The following is a 21,778-nucleotide window of genomic DNA, read 5'->3' as shown; positions in this document are numbered from 1 at the left end:
TTCTTTTCTTTTCTTTTCTTTTCTTTTCTTTTCTTTTCTTTTCTTTTCTCTTATCTTATCTTATCTTATCTTATCTTATCTTATTTTTAAAAGAAGGGAACAATGGTGAGGGTAAACTAGGAAGTAAATGCTAGGAAGATGAACTTAGATTTTTATTTCTGTGTCTCCAAGTGGGGTTCAGTGCTTTTGACCTCACTGAATTAATGCTTGTGAATTGGTTAATTGTGGTGGGACTTGTTAAGGCCTCTAGGCCAGGTTTGAGATGAGCAAAGCAATACTAGAATGAGCTAGAATAAGCAAGCAATTGTTTCTAAGCCTCTTGGAAGCTAGCCACCTACAGCTAGACTTCAGCTCTATAGAGAATTCTCTCCTACCTATCAGGGCAGACTTAAAACTTCACTGATTCCAAAAAGTAAAGAAACTCTGGGAAATATTGTCAAATTAGATTTCTGCTATTTTTCAAGGAGCTCTTTGAGTTGGAGCATCCACTGGGATTGATGTAGTCACTGGGGAAGGCAGGGTAAGACTCCTCTCATTTTCTGAGAACCCAAATTTAATGCATCTCTGGCTGTCACCCACTAGAGCAGTAGGATTTCAAGAGTCAGGCCTTACCACAAATCTGTTGGGGATATTGTGCTATAGGTAAAGCAACCAGCATAGGTTCTGATATAAGAAGTACAAGCTCATGATTGCATTTCTCATGAATAGCCATTGCTGTAAGCCTGTTAGAGTTCTCCAGAGAAACAGAACTGATAGGAGAAGATATGTGAAAGAGAGGCAGAGGGGGCGAGATTTATTTTAAGGAATTGGCTGGCCTGATTTTGCAGATACAAGTCTAAAATCTGCAGGGTAGCCCAGCAGTCTGGAGACCCAGGAACAGTTGCAGTTCCAGTCTGCTGGCAGAATTCCTTCTTGCTTGGGAGGTCAGTCTTTATTAGGACTTTCACCTAATTGGACCCACAGCCCACTGACTTAAATGTTGATCTCATCCCAAAACTCCCTTCACAGAAAAATCCAGAATAATGTTTGACCAAATATCTGAGGACCCTGGCCCAGCCAAATTGACACATAAAATTATCACACACTTTTAGAGAAAGGATAGAAAATTGAATGGCAAAGCCTACTACCAAAGTTAAATTTTTTGTTAACACTCACATTTAGATTGGAGGATGCCAGATTATTACTCTCTTCAAACGTTATATTGTGTCCTACTAGACTGCTTCTTTTAAAAAGTTAATAATGCTCATGTTAATAGCTGCCTGGAAAGGAGTGCAGGCAGCTGAGTAAGTCTTTTTTCATGTAAATTGGTTGTATATCTTGCGGTATGATTAGATGTGCAAATTTCTATGTTCATATGTTAAGTTCAAAAATCGTTGACACTATAGGAACCAGAAATAAGCTACTTAGAGAGTTGTTTTTAATTTTGATGGTTAACATGCTGACCCATAATGTTCAGACTCCTAAGCTAGCATCCTTTGGATTCTTTAGGGACTTACTAGTTTCAGGTCAAGGTTTGTGTTTGCCTTTTTTTTAAAAAAAATTTTTTAAACGTTTATTTATTTTTGAGACAGAGACAGAACATGGATGGGGGAGGGTCAGAGAGAGGGAGACACAGAATCCGAAACAGGCTTCAGGCTCTGAGCTGTCAGCACAGAGCCCGACGCGGGGCTCAAACCCATGGACCGTGAGATCATGACCTGAGCCGAAGTCGGCCGCTTAACCAACTGAGCCACCCAGGCGCCCCTGCCTTTTTTTTTTTTTAAGCTGAACTCAGACATGAGCCTTTTTAATTTTTAAAAGGAGGCAAGCCTCTTTTTAAATTGTTAATTTTTAAAATAATCTGCCTTGAAACACCTTAAACAGTGAAGACAGTTTTCCTTAAAGTTAAGTTGTGAGGCAGTTATATCACTGTAGTACAGTACTAAGACTGGATGGACTTTTGCTCTTCTATGCTGTATCATCTTACAAAGTTCACGTAACTTTTTTAGTTTACAGTTTTCCTCAGCTGTAAAAGGAGCAGTTCAGACTATACTCCAGAGGCCTCGCTCTCAAGATTGATTAATTTCCCTCAGCCTTCTTAGAAGGTTTGTTTTTAACTGGAGCCATTTGACATTATAGGCAACTTTTCCTACTGCCCAAATTAGTAAATTCTAGATTTCATGAGAGAATTTGTTTTCATCTTTTTGAGAACTACTTAGGGGAAATAAGGTGGTATTATGAAGCCAGGCTTATAAAGGTTAAATTATTCATTCATTAAATCATTTAAAAAATAAACATTTATGGAATGATTTATGGAAGAAGCATTTCAGCCTAGTATTGAAGTAAGAAGGGGATTTGAACATATAGGAATATGGAAGAAGAGCTTTCCAGGAAAGAAAGGACCATCTGAAAATGGCCAAGAGCACTGAAGAGTACCTAGTGTCTGGAAAGTGATGGAAGGGCCATCTGAGAAGTTGGTTAGTATCAGATAATAGAGATTCTCAAAGGCTAGACTGAAGAATTAAACTTTATTCAGGAGACCATAGGCACTGTAAATGAAGTCAAGGACAATTCTTCTTGTGTTTATCTTTACTGTCTGACACAGGGTAGATGCTCAGTAAATAACAGTTGAATGAGAGAATTAAGTATTTTTGAGAAAGGGAACGAAATGAAGATCCCCTTTAAGGGGATTTTACCTGTCGACCATGTAGCAAGTAGAAGACCTAGTTTGATTGCATTTATATAGGCAAGGAACAAGTGGGGGCATGAATATGGCTATCGGCACCCACTCTCTTGGGCGTTGAAAGAGGGAGGAACTAAAGGCGATCAACTGAAGTTGATTCTAGTAACTGTGAGAGTGGTTGATTCCAGATTCTAAGTTATATTTGTACATCGTATGCTCTCTCATCTTTCTTTTTAGTTACATTTGAGTTCAGGGACCCAGTCAGATTCAACACCTTGCTTGAACAAGTCTCCATTAAATATCTGCTGAAGGAGTTAGTGCATGGCAGCAAGCCTGATTTCGTCTTTAGTTTTTGAGTACTGGTAGTAATGATGATAACAGAGTTATTGAGCTACTTTACCTCTAGACAGGAAATTCAAGTACCTTTATGCCCATTTATAATAGTTGTTTTCATCTGAGTGTTACTCGATTGTTAGAAGCTCTGTTAGAAAATTTAAGTTGATGTTGGCCAGTTAATCATTAATATAGTAATAATGGATATGAATAATTATATAAAAATAACTGGTTGTATGTAAGGTAAATTTAAAAACGTGAATTTTCCAAATACCCATATATATCATTTTCACCTCATCTGGATCCCGTTCAAGGCAGCTAATGTGCAAGACATTGTACTAGAAACTGTCCGATAGACAAAGATGAATAAAAACAGTCCGTACTTTCAGGAACTCACAGACCATTAGAGTAAGCTAAGCAGACTGTGTCAAGTGCCATGAAAAATCTAAAGTCTCCTTTAGAAGAAAAAGAGATTATGAACAGAGGCCTGTGAGCACTCAGTCTCAGTAGAGAGGTGGTAGTTGAGGCCCTGAAGAGTGGAACTCCTACAGATCTAGGAAAGAATGCTGCAGATGAAAAAAAGAGCAAGCATCATAAAGAACCGAGCATGCAGAAGTGGAGGACAGAGCTGGAGTAATGGATAAGAGCTGTGCTGGGCTGGGCTCAAAATCCTTGGCTGACTGGACAAATTTTTTCTCTGTAAACAGTAGATTTTAAAGAAAAGAAAGGCTATTGTCAGTCTGAGACTTGGGCAGGTTAATTAGTTGGCAAAGGAAGGATAAGTTGGGGTGGAGAGGCAAGTTGCTGGTCAAGTTGGGCCATCCTAATCCAGGAGAAAAGTAATGACACTTCAAGATGTCAGCTAGATTTCATTGGAGATTTAGGTGCAGAGAAAGATTTTAAAAGACGGTTTTAAATTTTAAATCGAGCATCTCAGTGGAGAGAAATCTGTTATTAGAAAGTGAAAATAAGAGCAAAAGATTTTTTTTTTTTAATAGGTAGGTTCTATGCCTAATGTGGGGCTTGAACTCCAGACCCTGAGATCAAGTGTAGCATGCTTTACTGACTGAGCCAGCCAGGTGCCCCAGCAAAAGATTTTCAAGAGGAAGATGAATTCAGTTGGAACATGCTGATTTTGATTTTTGAGTTGCACACAGATCATTCTGGGGAGGTGTTTGGTGAGGAGTTGAGATTCTCCTGTAGCATCATTTTATTTTCATCCCACAAATATCCCCCTCCACCCACAACTATGTTATATGCCATGGCAGTTCAGGAGAGAGGGCCAGGTTGAAATGTGTAGTTGTATGTGATTTTTTTTTAATGTTTATTTTTGAAGGAAAGAGAGAGCGTGAGTGAGGGAAGGGGAGAGAGCCGGCCCAAGGAGGGGTAGACACAGAATCCGAAGCGGGCTCCAGGCTCTGAGCTGTTGGCACAGAGCCTGACACTGGACTGAAACTCATGAGCTGAAGCTGATGCTTCATGACCTGAGCTGAAGTCAGATGCTTAAGCGACTGAGCCACCCAGGTGCTCCAAATTGTATAGTTTTAATGTCGTGCTGATACATAGTTAAGTTTTGTTTAAAATAAGATTAAGCATAGTAGCTGACCACATGTGTGCAACTCCTATTTTTCCCCACTTGTTTTAAGGTAGTACACATGAAAAAAAATGATGTAAGGTATCTAACCCTGTACACATTTTCTTATAATAATAATTATTATGTTCTTAAGAAAAATAAAACATTGTGACTTAGCCAGGTGCTTTTCCATTTATGACTCTTGCTGTTTTGTTCTTTCCATGTCACAAGGTCAAATAACGTGACAAGCATGGATGGTCCTTAACAAACTGAGTTTAATTTTTATTGCAGATCTTGTTCTTTCCCCCAAGAAGGTGTGTTTTGTGTTTTTGCCCTTAAAGTGCTATATGACCCATCTTAGCCTTTCAAGTTGTTCTCCCTTATCTCAAACTTTCATCTCCAGTCCTTTTAAAAATGATTACTACCTGCAGGCAGGTGAAATGTTACAGATAACTGTCTTTATGAATATTAGCACAGAAGGACTTCACTTGAGCTCAGAATTCAACAAAGATTTTACAGAATGTTTTACATTTCAGAAGGCCAACTAAGTGACACTATTTAACTTATGTAAGAGTTACATATGCTTATACTTCAGTAAAATACTTTCTTGGGTTTTACTCTTATAAGTGTTGTTCTACTGGGGAGCCTGGGTGGCTCAGTAGGTGGGGCTTCCGACTTCACAGGTCATGATGTTATAGTTCATGGGTTTGAACCCCGTGTCAGTCGGGCTCTATGCTGACAGCTCAGAGCCTGGAGCCTGATTCAGATTCTGTGTCTCTCTCTCTGTCTCTCTCCGCCCCTCCCCCACTTGCATTCTGTCTCTTTCTCTCTCAAAAATAAACATTAAAAAATGAATGTTATTTTACTTAGATTATTCAAATGATCTTCTTAACAGCTATCTGCTCCTCCCCACCCCCATTGTGCCCATGAAGAAGCAGGCTCAGAGGTTGTATCCAGGCTCAGGGAGCAGGATTTAGAATCTGGGTTGCCTGATTTCAAATCATTTTTTTTAAATGTTTATTTTTGAGAGAGAGAGAGAGACCAAGGATCCAAAGTGGGCTCTGCACTGACAGCAGAGTCTCCAATGCAGGGCTCGAACTCAGGAACCATGAAACCATGACCTGAACCAAAGTCAGATGCTTAACTGACTGAGCCACCCAGGCACCCCTGACATCATTTTTTTTAATGACAATATTTTGACCTGTGGTAAAATTGGAATGGCTTAGCTGCCAATTGAAATGCTAAACTATGTTTTCCTTCTTAGAATTTCACTAGAGGCTGTTGTATGACCCTCTGAAGTTTCTAAATTGGCTGAATGTAAATCTCCCATAGTCTGGTTAGTTTGTTTCTCAGTGTTAAAACCGTGTTCCTGCAGTAATTTATGTCCTTTCCGTCCATGTGTGTGGTGGTGGTGGTGGCGGCGGCGGCAGGGGGATAGGTACCTGTACATTTAGGACTATTGATGAACATCCTCCCAGCAGAAAGCACACCTGCATCTGGGTCTGCTGAAAGTCCTACTTTCTGGAGTTTTCCTTGTGTGACCTTTACTAAAAGAAGGGAGACCTGCCACTGCTTAGAATACTGACCTTCACCAGTGGCCTTCTGCGGATTTTAGGGAGAGAGTTGATCCTGTGATTTTCTTTTCTTCCTTCTCTCCTTCCTTTTTAGAAAATCTCGTCTCTAAAAGAAACTAGCTAGTGGACTCTACCAGCTTTAAGAAATCAACCCTGTGATAACAAAGGACTAGAAGTTTTCCTTGGGCTTTTTATATGTTTATTGTGCAAAAATATCACCGTGTCTTCAAAGAACGCCAAGATTTAAAAACCATTCTAAAATCTGTTTGGGGGGACCCTACTTTCCTAATAAGGTGATGCACACACATAGCTTTATTAACTTATTGATATCATGTCAGTAATTCTTTTTGAGGACACAGTCCTAAGTATTCCACATCTTACATTTCCTGTTTCTTTTACAGGGAGATTTGGACAGGCCTCTTCCCTCTTCAGGGCTCATGTGCCTGAGAGATTAGGCCAGTTCATCTACAAGGTCATCTGCTAACTTGGAGATTCTTAGTGCTTCTCTTTGATGTCTGTGTCCTACCACTCACAGTTGTCTGCTATTTATGAAGGAAGAAAGCACACAAATTTCCAATCTCTAGTCCCAGGAAGTCTCCACCTCTTAGGTTTCCTGCATTTATTCATCCAGCAGACATTTATTAACTAATATCTTGCTCTTCACAGCCAACTCTGGGCCAGAGGCTCTGGGGATAAACACAGGAAAGGATCTCTCTTTGTGTTTTCTTAGCAAGGGAGGGAAGTGTATAAATAAATGTACAGCAACTTAAGCCCTTCTTGGAGGTCAAGTTGGCAGGATGGACATGGGCTGCAGAATAGCACGAAGGGAACCTTTGGGTCCCACCAGGCCTGTGTCCACCTGCTTGTGTTTTGGGGTTTTTTTTGGGGGGGGGGGGTTTGTTTTTTTTTCCCTCCAGGTTCCCTTCTTTCTTCTTCATGCACCCCTGCAACAACCTGGTGATGAGGAAGATAAGGATAAATGTTTAATGTGGTCATGGATCCACTTCCAATTCCCCTAGATGTCACCTGTGCAATTTTTCAAGCTTGCGTGAGAAAGTGGATTAAATGAATAATACTGCCATTTTGAATCTAGCCATGAGACATACAATCACAGCAGGGCCTTCTCTCAGCGATCTGTTGTGGTGGGAAAATGGTGAAAAAGAAATGGGCCTGGTTTGTATGATACTTAGACTTTCATAGAGAAAGAGAGACTTTGTTGCTCTGCAAGCCTTACCTTGCAAGGGTGTTTGACACTGGCCATGTTTCTGCTGTGGCTGAGTTGCTGAAACCTGAAGGTTTAATCCTTAATACTGATAAGAACAAAAAGAATGTGACTTATCTCCCCAATCTCTGCAGAGATGGAAGGAAAAACCATTTCTCGGACCATGATTACACGTTATTTGACAGCTTTTCAGTTTGCCCATTAATTTAGGTGTTTGAATAAGTAAACTCGGTTGGGGGCGTTCAAGTATCATTTACTTTATAAATGTGATAGTTCCTTTTTGAAGTGATCCTACTCTTACCCCTTTCTTCTACCATTCATAGAGTTTAAATATTTGCCAGTGCAGATGTTTGATTTTTATCTTAGCTCTCTCTTTGTTTAACTTTATTCTCATGGGTGGTTAAGTGGGAGATAAGGGGGCTCTTGTTTAATTCTTTTCAACTGGTGTTGCTCAAATATTTGGAGAGCAGACACTTCCCAGAAAGAATGAGCAGGAACCTGTTTGGATGGAGGCGAAATGATGTCTCCCTATCATGGCAGACCAGACACTGTTAGGTTGTTACTAGGACCAAGGGGTCTGGCAGAGATGGTCACTTCCCAGGGTCCAGACGGTCTTTGAGAGACTCTGACAGCTGCTTACCGGTCAAGGTATTTTGCCTCCCGTGCTTACCAGAAAGATGTGTGCTCTTCCTAAAGTGGAGCTTGGTAGTTGAACAGCCCTAGCAGCAAGGGCCAGCCTTGTGTTGTCAATTTCATTGGTGGCCTCACTGCGTCTGTTCCACCAGCTTCTGATCCAATACCAGATTCTACTTCAGGAAGAAATAGTGGGGTTTCTTGTTTTTAACCTTTTGCACCTGTCTCGGCATTTTAGCAGTGATTAAAAACAAGCAAACAAGTAAAAAACATTCCCTAGCCCATTAGCTGTCATCATAGTTGCTTTGTTAATGGACTCAACTGGCAGTTTGAACCTGGCTCTTCTGAGAGATCCTCGGGGATTTGCTTTTTCAATTACTGCCTTAAAAATGTGTCCGTGAGCAATACCGCATTTCACCACCACCCTGGGAATCCACACTGTGGGTGTGGTTTTTGTGTGCAAAGTGATAAATTGGGCAGGCTTCCTTGGAAATGTTGAGGAAAACCCAGGGTTCTGAGTGATTTGCCTGGCAAATCACCTTCCATAGGAAATTTAAACAAAGACCAAAAAAGAGACTCAGGAAGTAAATCCCAACTGGTGTATGTGTCTCTCTCCTTTATATCTTTTTCTTTCTAAACTGGGACTCCACTGAAAAGTTGATTTACACTGTGAATCGTGGCTGAATGAAATCCAATTGGAACTCACTTGAACACTGTTTTGATGTAAGATTCAAAGCTTCTGCAAATTTATTTTATCTTCTACATTTGCTGATCTCCTGCTTGTAAATCCTGTTGAAGGAGAATAAAAATGACTGCAGCCTGATGGGAATTAAATGTCTGAAGTTCAAAGCAGTTTGCACATCAGAGCAAACGTCAATCAAATGAACATCTTGCAAGCCAGGCAGGGAGTGAATTTCTCCATGGGGAAGAGATCAAAGTGGGAGTCACAGTTCTGTTTTCTCCCTCGGGATGCAGTTTCGATCAGTTGTTCATGAAAGTAAATCCAGAAGGAAGTTTTTTTTTTTTTTTTTCCCTTTTCAAACTTACAGGCATAGGAAAGATAGAATTATTTGAAACTAAATTTCAGGCGCTGGTTTTATCTTATGAAAATAAGTATAGAAAGCAGTCATAATCCAATATCTCCTTTTTTTCAAGTGAGTGTCTATAGGAGATTTAGATAGGATCATTCTCTTATTATAAATTCCTTTTTTAAAGTACAGATATAAAGTTGAATTGCCCTGCTCATTTTATACGAAAATCTATGATTTTACCAGTACTTGACCTTTTCCATAAAGCTGGAATACTATAAATGTGACTAGCAGCTAATATACTTCTCAATGAAAAATCTTGTAGGTAACCCTTAAGCATAACTGACATGTTTCTATAAAGTATTGTAAGCAGTAACTTTATGTTTCTCATAGTCCCCAAATCAGGGTGAGTAGTATGTTTCTTTTTATAAATAGTATTTAGAAGAGTCACAGGTGCATAAAATGCATTCCCATCGTAGTCAAGGCAACTGTTTCTCTGGGATCTGGAGGTGGCTAATATAACGGCCAAGCATGTTTTACTCCTGTGTTTAGAGTCCAGGAGGAATCTGGAGTCCAGAAGAGAAGATACTAGTGAGTGTGGGCGAGTGGAGGGTGAAGAGATAATCACAGGGTTTTTGCTCTTATAACGATTTCTCCTAGCTGGCTCAGCAGCTCGGGACACACTGTTCTCCTGTATCTCTAAGCCCCCTGTTGACACCTGCTTCCTTACCTGACTGGCAGGTCAGCAGTCTAGGCAGAGACAGAAGCAGAGTGAGGTTTATTTCTGGGCACTTCAGTGTTAACCCAGCTGGGGAGTGCATGCTCTATGGCTGAGGTTCAGCACATGTAAAGGAACTCAAGACAACTGAGACTACTGAGAGACTGTTACCACTTAAAGAATAGCATCCAGCAGGAAGCAGGAGGAAAGAGAGTGGTTGACAGGTCTCTGAATTCTTTAAATATCAGAATGTGGGGGCTTACTAGGAGAAAATTAACTTAAAACCACCAGCATTCACTTCATTCAGGTTACCCAGGGAGCAAGAATTAAATCACGTTCCAAAATGAGGTAACAATCTGTTCATCCGTTCCTGCTAAACTTTCAGAACCCTCTTGTCCTTGAGCGAACAAGACAAGTCAGATTGCCCTCTGGCTGGGGTTCTCCTGCAAGGTGGTTACTTAATGCTAAGACATCAGGATTGTTCTATGGATTCCTTCAGAGAAAAGAACTTCTTCAGGTATTTTACATTTTATTTTTGGATCAGGTCTGGATCAGGTTTGGTCTCTGGAAGCCTGTGTGTTTGCACACATCAGTTGGGGCTTTCCTGAGCTGTGTTTCAGTGTTACGTCTTGTCCACATTTACAGTAAAACTACAGTTGTGGCATTGTGCATCCTATGTTAACTGCCCTGAGAATTTTCAGAATTTGGTGCAGTCTTTTTTCTTGGTATTGTCTTCATTCTATTACCTTTGTTGTACATAAGCCATTTGTTCAAGGTTCTCAGAATGCCAGGGTCTTTCTTTCAGAGGAGTTTAGTACCAGGAAAAGGAGAAAACTGGTTTGAGCTGGCACCAGGTCTGCTGTATCTCTTCTCTGTGCAAGGAATGTACATGCTGGCTCTCCTATCCACTGACTCTCTTGAAACCCCTCGGATTTGGGAGGGGAACTTGAGGCTTTTCTAGAATGAAATAATAAAAAACAACTCCCTAATGGCCAATTTCATAGCTATGCCAGTAGTGAGCATTCACTTTATCAACAATTAGTAAAGAACACCTGCCTTTAATATTTTCTTCCTTTTCCTCTAAATCCTTATCTTTGTGAGTAGAGAACTCTTTCTCTGTAGCTATGCATTCATTGTGAAGCCTTATGTTTAGCCACTGTCATTTTCTATTAAGTAAAAAGCAAAGATTTCCCCTATGCCCTACAATCTTTCAGAGTAACCTTTTCCTCTGAGAGAATTGAATTCTACTTCAGCTATTTTAGATAATGTTAAGGATGATTTATTTGTTGATTTATTGAGATATGTTGTAACGTATTCATTATGAAGGAGAGCTCAAGTGTATGTTTACATCTTGGTTCTGTTTGCTTCCCAGCTGCGACCTTGGGCTTCTTGATTTAACATTGCTTGCCTCAGTTTCCAGGCATTCAAATGGAGATGATAATAGTACTTTTCTTAGGCTTTGTGAGGATCACATTGAGTTTATCCGTGTGAAATACTTGGAATATGCCTGACATATGATGAACACTTAGTAGCTGCTGTTACCATTACTAACCCATCCATTCGTAGTTCTTATTACTTATTAAATGCTTACTATGTGACAGGCTTTTAAGAGCCATTTTCTGATTTAATTCTTAATACCACCTTATGAAATAGGTGCTATTGTTATCACCATTTTACAGATGAGAAAAACAGAGGCTTAGAAAACGTAAGTTATGTGCAAGATGGAATTTAAATGCAAAGTCCAGTGCAGGTCTGGTTACTGCTCAAGTCCATGCTACTGACCATGACATAACCATGCTTTGCCACAGTGGCAGTGCCTTGTTCATCATAGATGTTCCATGAATATGACTGGGTAAAATACCCAGAGCTTTCCAGTGACTAGCTCTCTGCCCTTCCTCATTTGTCACCAATAAGAATCTATGGAATACCACACATTACCAACAGAGTGTTAGACCTGAGAGAGAAATACAAATCCTCAAGTAACTTAGAGTCCCATTGGGGGAACTAAGACTTCTCAGATATGTGAAAAGGTTTTAGAAAGAATTGGGAGTTCAAGTGCCATGTGGTAGGATTTACACAAGAAGCCTTCCATACCAAAACCTTTGGCATCTCACCTCTAACTTGACCTGTCTTTATTTGATATATGGAAAAAGCAAAAACATAAAAATTAAAAATAAGATAATTTGCTCGTTATAATGAGCTTGTGCCCTCTCTCTTTCTCTGAAATAAAATATTTTTTAAAATTATGGCAGATGCTTTGAGGTAAGATGGAGGCACTTGGCATAGAATGAGAAACCATCCACAGTTAGGACAGGACTTTCTGGGAAAATAATAAGTGAATAAAGACTTGAAGGAAGACTGGGTAAATAATCAAGAGAAGCTTCGATAATTGCACTTGTCCAAAATGGTAGCCACTACTCAGTGATGATTTACATTTAAGTTAAAATTATACAATAGAAAATTTCATATGCTAACTGGAATTTAAAAACTCTTTAAAAATTTAGTGTTTAAGTTACATTAGGCACATTTCAAATGCTCAGCAACCGCATGTAGCTACCATACGGGACACTGCAAAAATAATACATTGTCATCATTACAGAGAATTCTCCTGGACTGCCCTGATCTGGGCCAGGGGTGAAACAAGTCTGGCACCCTGCCTGTTTTTGAAAATTAAGGTATTTTGGAACACAGCCATACTCCTTCTTTGTGAATGCTCTTTGGCTGCTTTCACACTACAGTGACAGAGTTTTAGCAGTTGTGATGGAGACTGTATAGCCAGCCCATGAGCCCAAAACGTTATCGTGTCTTTTATTAAAAAGTTTGTGAGGGAATAGATTTTATGTGGCTATCTAGAGCAAGGCAAGCAGGTGAGTTCCTTGTATAGTGCCACTCCTGCGGCACAGATGTTGAAATGCTGCGAGAGAGGGCTAGTGAGATTATGTTGCTTTGCCCGCATGCACACAGACAGCTGCCGATGTATTAATTTCTTCTTTCCTCTCCATCTGTGGCTTTTGAGGCAGCAATCTCTTGTCTAGACAAATTGGAGCAGGTCCAAGGAAGAGCAACCACGTTGGTGAAGCAACTGTGTCCTTGGAACCACAGTTGACAATGTTGATAGAAGATATAATTCTTTACTGGGTTGGAGGCTGAACTAAAGGTCTCTTAAAATCCAGTTACTTTCTCCTTTGAGATGATATGTATCCAAACAAAACTGTTTAACTTTTGTTTTAGAACCCAACACACCATGTGAAGACCTAGTCCCCTTGCTTATACAATCAGTTTAACGTAATAATTCTTATATATTGTGAAATGGGATCGACAGATCCTCAAAGTTCACATGAATAATTGAGTGGATCTTGATTTTTTAGGAGTGTTTCTTCCGGGTCATATAGTTTTTCTACCTGTGTTCATGGAATTTCATTAATGGCATTTATAAATTGATGTACGTACACATTTTAACATTAATTTTAAAAACTCTAATTTCAGATTAAGTTAGTTTGGAGGGGAGACTCTTAGAAATTTCATGAGTCTTATCAGTATATGAAATCCTAAATGAGTTATTTAGAAATTCAAAGTTTTTTGCTTTTGTTACTTCTGGATTAAGTTCACTTAAAAATACTCATAGGGGGAATAAAAACTTGTAGGGAGTGTATGTGAATGAGATGGTACATTTTCCTCTTATTTTCTTGCAGATTGCTGTTTGCTGTAGCAAATGAGTCATTGATTACATTAGTGTTTATTGATCAGCAACTAACCAGAGTACTTACATTGTTCTAGCCCTAACCCTAACATTGAACTACCACTGGAAATCAAAAAAGCTTTGACTTTATTTATATTATAGTCCAGAAGGTACAAACTATGTGTTCTATACCAGGAGAGGAACTTTGTTCTCGTTCTCTCTCTCTCTCTCTCTCTCTCTCTCTCTCTCTCTCTCTCTCTCTTTCTCTCTCTCTCTCTCTTTCTCTCTCTCTCTTTTTTTTTTTTATTAATTTTCTTCCCTGGATAAGAAAACCAAGGTTCAGGAAAATTGAACAGAGCAGGGATTCAGGTCTAGATGTTGCCTAAGCCCCAAACGTTCTTTCTCCTTCATTACTCACTATTTTTGTTCTTGATCACTGGTTTTCAGATAAGATAATTTAAAGAATTGTTTCATATATTACATCAGAGCTTAAGTCTGCATTTTTAAAATTATTGTCTGATTTTGTCAAATCTGTTTTCTGTATGATTTTATCAATAATGCCTCACTCAAATTCATTAGGGAGAGAATTGGGTCAAAGGATTGTTATTTTTTAATCTCCTTAGAATTGAACTTGACTTCTAAAGCCTCCTAGAAGCAGATGTTGTTTTTTCCCATATTGTTCTGAAATGATATTTTTTAATATTTAAAATCTAAATCACAATTTACTGTTTATGAGCTGGATATATATAATAAATACAATACAATAAACAATATACTGTTTATTACTGTTCATATGCAGTATGAATTATCTTGTTGGTTTTTCTGAATTTAATAACCGCTAAGTAAATATTGCTAATTCTATTGTTTCAGATTTGATGGGAACTTTAACACCAATGTATCTAGAACAATTAGTTGTGATCGACTTTCTACTACTGTTAATAGCCGGGCCTTCAATCCAGGACGAGATTTAAATTCAGGTCAGTAATCTCTTGGCTTATAAAGGTGAACTGTATTTCACCACATTCACATTGAATAAATGTATTGCTTTAGATGTTATCCCTTAAGATTTGAACAGAAAATATCATATACTTAAAATTGGATATTTCTTTCTGGAAGTTGACACTTGGAAGAGGGAAAGGAAAAAGAAAATCCAGCTGAACTGTATTGAGTGTTTACTGTATAGTATATATATGGCATATACCTTGCTAGACTCTTGAATCCATTGTCTCATTTATTAGGAGTTTTACACTCATTATTTTAAAGGTTATTTTAGAGACCCATCTTTACATTAGAATGTGCTGAATTTATATTCCCTATTTACAATTTTTAATTTGTTCTGGTGTTTTGGAAAGGATGATGAGGAAGCATTTCTAAGAAATGGTGCCAGGATGTTATATATTGAAGTTGCACTTTATTCAAATGCAGTAATAACTATTAGGGTACCTGTGCGTATATAGTTATATATAGTTCCAAAGGCACATAGTGTCTCTGCTATCTTGTCCTGGCATTCCAGTCTATATTTCTCACCCTATTTGTCTTGTTATGTACATTTGTTGATGGGCTTCAGAACCTAAAGGCTTCCCTTTTAAGAGTTAGAAATAAAATTTAGACATCATCTACCAGCTTCAATCCTCAGATTTTGCCAAAGAAAAATCTGAGGCTCAGGAGATCCTAAGACTTCCCTTATTATTGGATAGATGAAGGATCTAATCCTTAAACATGAAGAACTGTATTTCCGAAATTCCAGGTCTCTTGCAGATATGTAAAACTCTAGAGAAGATAGAGGAACAGAATATTTACTTTTAGGACCCCATGTCATGGTCCGTGGGGAGACTTGTGGTCTTTGGGAGTTGTTGTATACACAAACCAAGTAATCTAAGTAAGCCTGGAAAGGAAGAATTATAAGCCTTCTCTTGCTTAAGGATATTAAAACTCCAGCTTCTGGCTAAATTAAATGATCAACCTAAATATGCCAAGCACATATTGTCTAGAGCAATATATAATGGATTTGGTTTTTGTTGTTGTTGTTTGTTTTTGTTTTTTGTTTTGTTTTTGGGTTTTTTGTTTTATTTTTTTGGTTTTTTGGGTTTTTGGGTTTTTTTGGTCAGAGGCCTTTTGGAGCAAGTGGGGTTAATTCTTAGAAAAGTTTACTGAAAATATTTTCCATAAAAAAAAAAAGAGTAGGGAAGAGCATAGAGTGGACAGAGAAAATGAATTATGGAAGATTCCATAGCTGGCACAGGGCACAGAGCTGGAACTTGAATTTTCTAGTTTCCAGATTCACTCCTTACCTCTTTACCTCCCATATGCTCAGTAACACAAGACATGTTGCTGGGTCTGAAGACTTGAGTTTGAATTAGCACTTTTTGAATAGGATCAGATATAAATGTGTCCCAGAAATACACATCTTGTTAAAAATTTTTACAATATATGTTAACTTGTGGGCTGTTTGAATTAATAAGGAAAAAATATAGTCCATTACTTCTTTATATACATAAGATACAGAAGGGCTCACTCATAAATGTTAATACTTACCTCTTAGTGCTGGAATAGTGGGATATGTTTACTTCCTTATTAATTTTCTTAATTTTAAATTAAGCATGCATTGCTTTGTATAACAAGGAAAAAAATAAAGCAATAAGGAATTACACACTATTTTCCGGTGTTATTTTCAGTCCTTTCTGGTAGAGAGTACCTTTCATAATACATATCTGATAATAGATCCTCAGTATGGTGCTAAGGTTCTAAACGAAACTCCCATTACCCTCCTGGCTAGGTGACTGGGACTTGAGAAAGTGCAGGCTGGGGCCAGGCTGAGGGTGGTGCATGCTCACTTGGGAGCCAGAACAACACTCTTCTGCCAGGATCTCTCACCTCAGTGGGCCAGACCTTGGAGGATCTGGAAGCTGCTGCAGCCAGGGCTCCATCCTCATTGCCTTATTTTATATGTTTTCATTGTTTCTAATAATGAGTGTATTGTTAAGATATATCTCCATCATTAATAGTCCTAGTATGTACCTATTGAGCACCTTCTATGGGTAAATACTTTTCCTTTGTATTAGGTCAGCTATAAACAAAGCAAAAAGCTTATATTCTGGGAGCTGGGGGACATAAATCTTAAAAGGACAAGGAAATATACATGTCTGATGATGAATGTTATGGAGGAAAAGCAATGTAAGGATGAGACACAGTGGTACTTTGGGCTGGGGAGGGGGGGGGGAGGAGGGAGGAGTCTTCTTATTTTATAAAAGTGCTCATCAGTGAGATCTGAATAAGTGGGCTTGAAAAAACCATAAGAATAACTGGAGGAAACGTATCCCAGGCAAAGGGTGTGAGTTAGGAGAATGTTTAGTGTGCTCAGTAACAGCAAGAAGGCCACTATAAGTGTGATTCAGTGGGTGAGGATTGACAGTAGAAGATGAGACCAAAGAGGCAATTGGGGGCCAGATCACCAAGGACCTTACTTTACTGGCCCTTATAAGGACTTCAGATTTTGCTGCGAATAAGATAGGAGGTCCTGGTGGAGACAGGTGAGGGCAAGGAACAAAGGATTTATGCAGAGTCATGACTTGGCTTAGGTTAAAAGGTTTATCACTGCTGTGGCAAGAATACATAATAGCAAGGCAAAAGTGGAAGCAGGGAGACCATTTAAGAGGTTATCCCAAAATCCAGGTGGCAGGTGGCCATAGCATTAATAGTGCAGCAACAGTGAAGGTGGTGAGAAGTGGTTGGATTCTGAATGTGTTTTGCAGATAGAACCATTAGGATTTGCTGATTAATTAGATGGGGTGGGGAATGTGTGAGAGAGTAAGAGAAGAGCTGGCAAGGACTTCCAAGGTATTTGGCCTTATCAATGAGAATGACAGTTGCCATTTTTTATGATAGAGAATACTGGTGACAGTCAAGGAATCAACATTTCAGTTTGAAAAAAGTGGGGTTTGAAATGTGCATTAGATATCCACATGGAGAGGTGCCTGAGTGGCTCAGTCAAGCGTCCAACTTCGGCTCAGGTCATGATCTCACAGTTCCTGGGTTTGAGCCTTGCATCGGGCTCTGTGCTGACAGCTCAGAACTTGGAGCCTGCTTCAGATTCTTTGTCTCCCTCTCTCTTCTGCATCTCTCCTGCTCGCTTCAGATTCTCTCTCTCTCTCTCTCTCTCTCTCTCTCTCTCTCTTTCTCTGTCTCTCTCAAAAATGAATATTTTTAAAATTTTTTCGTTTTATTTTTTTGAAAATTTTTAGTGTTTATTTTTTGAGAGAGAGATAGAGTGCAAGCAGAGGAGGAGCAGAGAGAGGGAGACACAGAATCTGAAGCAGGTTCCAGGCTCTGAGCTGTAAGCACAGAGCCTGATGCAGGGCATGAACCCACAAATGGCAAAAGCATGACCTGAGCCAAAGTCGGCCACTTAACTGACTGAGCCACCCAGGCATCCCTAAAAAAAATTTTTTTAATGAAAGAATAGAATATCCACATAGAAATGTTGTCTAGGCAGTTGGATATACAAGTCTGGAGTCTGGGGAATGGGTCAGACTAGAGACTGAAATTTGAGATTCATTGTGTATAGGTAATACTTAAATCATGAGACCCAAAAAGGTCATCTAGCAAGAAGCCGTGGATAAAATGGAAAAGAAGTCCAGGACTGAGTCTTGGGATACTTTACTGCTTAAAGGTCACTGAAATGAAGAGGAAGCAGTAAAGGAATGTGAAAAGGAAGTCAATCTGGTAGAAGACCAAGAGAGCCATCTCCTTGAAGCCAAGTGAACAAAGTATTTCAAGAAGCAAGGAGAGGTCAACTGGGTTAAGTAGGCCCCGTAAGATGAAGGCTAAGAAACCTGATCTTGGATTTAGCAACGGGGGGCGGGGGGGGGGGGGGGCTCATCAATGAACTTGAATGAGGGCTGTTTGGTAGATCAGTAGACTAGAATGATAGGATGATCCTGGTTAGTTCGAGCTCTTAAAAATGGAGAGGAGCTGGAAACAGTAAGTACATGAACTGCCAGGGTCTGCTGAAAGGAAGGAAAGCTGGAGTGCCATGTGGAGTCAAGAGAGTGTTAAATTGAAAGGAGTTATAGCATGGTTGTGTGCCAAAGAGGAGGATCCAGTAGAGGAAAGCTAAAGACCCAGAAGCAAGAGGAGTGACAATTGCTGGAGCCTTTTCCTTGATTAGGCAAGAGATAGTGGGATTCCAAGGAGAGGGTCCAAAAGCACAGTGTTCATTCTTAATAAGAGGAGGGAAGGAAGAGCAAGTGTGCAGAGATGCTTATAATGATCAAGGTAGTGGACATTCCATTCTTTGTGATATTGTTTTCTCAAGAGACTTAGGAAGCAAGATCATTGGCCAAGAGCAAAGCCAGAGGAAGCAGTATTGAAGACCTCTTCGTTACGTTGAGATTATCTTCTGTAACTGAGGTTTTAGAGTAGAACTCCTCTGAACACATAATTGGGAATCCTGACAGAGTTCTGTTTCATTACAGTAGTTATTAGTGAGGGGAGAGGGAGTTTAAAAAATCAGGAAGGGGAGGAAGAAGATGGTGAGGACAGAGGTGTATGGTTAAAGATCAGATCTTGAATTCTGATATTTCTAAAAGCATGACTCAAGTGTAACATACTACCCTAAGGAGAGTTGTTCTCGGCACCGTTGACATAGCTAGATTTACAAGCAGTTTTTGGCAATATTCAGGTATTTGAAAACTGACTTGCTTGTATTTGAAGTTTTGTGACATTCCACCAAGCAGTGGCTGCATCCCAAAGTCCACATTCTTGAGCAGTCATTTGTAATTTAAGAGGAGTGGTAGATGGTGGAGGGTGACCTCAGAGGCCCCCCCTTTCCTCCTCTACAGCTCATGCCCCTTTTCAGAGCAGAATTAATGGACTTCATAGGCTATCGCATGTCTGATATTTACATCTGTAAGATGTCCAGCCTCGGGCCCTTTCAGACTGTATATAATCCGTCAATGGGTCCCTAATTGATAACACAGTTTCAGACTGCCTTTCAGACTAGCTGGAAACAGACTCGCAAAAATTGTAAACCATTCTTAGCTTTATTTAGCCAAAACTAGGTCATGTGTCCATCCATCCGACACACATGTATATTCTTTTTCTTAAACCTACCCCTGCCAGATCTCTGCTTTCTAAACTGACTCCTTGTCCCTGATTCCATTCAGGCAACCAGCATTTGACAGTTCATGCGTTACATTATGGTGCTGGTAATGTTTTGCTCAGATTCCTTCTTGCTTTTATCCCTAGTTTCCCTCCCTCCCTCCCTGTCTCTCTCTTTTTTTAAATTCCTGCTGAGCTATTTTCTTGTGTGTAGCCTGATCCCTAAAGAGAGTTTATTTGAAGAGTCCAAGGAAAGTTGCCTCTTGCTCCCTTGAGTTATGCAATTGAGGTGTGAGCAGAGGGGGAGTTAGTCTTTCTTGCCAAAAGAAAAAGTGCCTGGACTTTTTTTATATTGTGTTTGATTTAAAGACCTCATTTGAAGTTGCAAACTTCGATCTTGGTAGCATCGCAGTCTCCATCGAGAAACGGGATTCACGGGGCGTAAGGGCATCTGTAAGTCAGGTTACAGCGGTACATGCTGCCGGAGGCACAGGTGGGCACCGGGGCCTGTGTTGCCACTTTCAGGGGCTTCACTGCATCCTTCTGTGAATGCCAAAGATTGTGTGTTGTAGGCTTCTCTCTCTTCTTTAAAATGTCATGGGAATTATCTGTTCAGTATGCTAATGCCAATGCAATGAAAAGCTTGTGTTCTATCTCAAAACCTAAAATAAGAGAATAAAAATCAAACTAGGAATTTCTCGTTTCTTTTTATGCCTAACTGTCCGAGCTTCATGATTGCATTAGCGTCACAAGAGATGTGATAATTATTCATATAACATCTAAAAACTATTCAGTCACTTAGAAATCTAGAGGCGCCTGGGTGGCTCAGTCGGTTGAGCGTCCAGTTTCAGCTCGGGTCCTGATTTCATGGTTCGTGGGGTCAAGCCCCGCATCGGGCTCACTGCTGTCAGTGCACAGCCCACTTTGGATCATCTGTCTCCCTCTCTCTCTGCCCCTACCCCACTCTCTCTCTATCTCTCTCTCAAAAGTAAGCAAACATTAAAAAAATACTATTAAAAAACTATTCAGTCACTTAGAAATCTAGATTGTTGAGGCTATGCGATTCAGTTTACATGTGTGTGTACACGTATATACAAAATTAAGTATACAGAGGCCTCTTTTCTTCACTGATTCCCCTTCAAGTTCCAGCCCTATAATGGGTGCTACTGCAAAGACTAGTCTTTCTTATAGTTTGTCACAACAACCCTTTTATACTGATTGCAGAAGATTTTATTAGTTGCATATATTCTCATATGCATCTTCTCTCATAATACATATCATAATGATACAGCCTGGTTTTGTTTTTGTTTTAGTTAACAAATATATCCTGAACATTTCTTTGTATATATGTGAATAAATATACTTCTAGATCATGGTGGTAATGATTGTATAACATCCTTGAAGTAGGGACACCTGGGTGGCTCAGTCGGTTAAGTGTCCAACCCTTGATTTTGGCTCAAGTCATGATCTCATGGTTTGTGAGATAAAGCTTCGCATTGGGATCTGTGTTGACAGTGCAGGGCCTGCTTGGGATTTTCTCTCTCTCTCTCTCTCTCTCTCTCTCTCTCTCTCTCTCTGCCCCTCTTTATCTCTCTCTCAAAATAAAATAAATAAACTTAAAAAAAAATCCCTGAATTAACCAGTCTGCCCCAGTTTAACATTTAGAATGTCCCAATTTTTTTTTTAACTGTATCATTGTTCCCCTGGAGGGATTCCAGGTGACCCCTCTTCAGTTTTCCTTGACCCCTGTGTAGTAGTTGACAGGTAAACTTCTTTTTTGAAGGTCTGTCATCCTTTGGTTTCTATAAAATTACTCTGTACCATTTACCTGTTTACTTCTGAGTCCTTTTCATTTTTCTTCTTAAGCTCCTTTTCCTCAGGTAGATGTCCCCACATGTCCTCTCTTACTCACCTTCCTCACTTCTAAATGTTATCTCCCCAAATGTTCTCAATTTAGCCAGCACCTTGGCTCCTACCACATGCTATGAAATATTCCAAATCTCTCATTCCAGCTGTGGCCTATTTGAGTTTTTTTTTTTTTTTTACTGAGTAACCAAATTTAAGACACACATGTCTCTGTGATTATTCTGTAGCTACCTCAAAAATTAATTTTTTTAAAGTTTATTTATTTATTTTTGAGAGACAGAGTGAGAGGGGGAGGGGCAGAGAGAGGGAGAGGGAGAGACAGAACCTCAAGCAGGCTCTGCACTGTCAGCCTGGAGCCGGACGTGGGGCTCGAACTCATAAACCATGAGAT

At 39.6% G+C, this 21,778-nt stretch overlaps 2 protein-coding genes across 3 annotated transcripts in view; one reads left to right on the top strand and one right to left on the bottom strand.

Moving 5' to 3' along the window:
- JAK1 (Janus kinase 1) overlaps positions 1–21,778 on the bottom strand; it is a 692,496-nt gene that overhangs the window by 326,602 nt on the left and 344,116 nt on the right. The window lies entirely within an intron of this gene.
- The window catches only part of CACHD1 (cache domain containing 1), a 209,706-nt gene that overhangs the window by 120,080 nt on the left and 67,848 nt on the right, over positions 1–21,778 (top strand). Inside the window, exon 4 of the mRNA XM_049618530.1 lies at positions 14,293–14,399. Within this exon, the coding sequence (XP_049474487.1) occupies positions 14,293–14,399 (107 nt within the window). The remainder of the gene's footprint in view (positions 1–14,292; positions 14,400–21,778) is intronic.

Source organism: Panthera uncia (genome assembly GCF_023721935.1).
Source record: "Panthera uncia isolate 11264 chromosome C1 unlocalized genomic scaffold, Puncia_PCG_1.0 HiC_scaffold_4, whole genome shotgun sequence".
NCBI classification, from domain to species: domain Eukaryota; kingdom Metazoa; phylum Chordata; class Mammalia; order Carnivora; family Felidae; genus Panthera; species Panthera uncia.
Note: the sequence above shows the minus strand (reverse complement) of the source record. Positions and strands in the feature narration are given on the sequence as shown.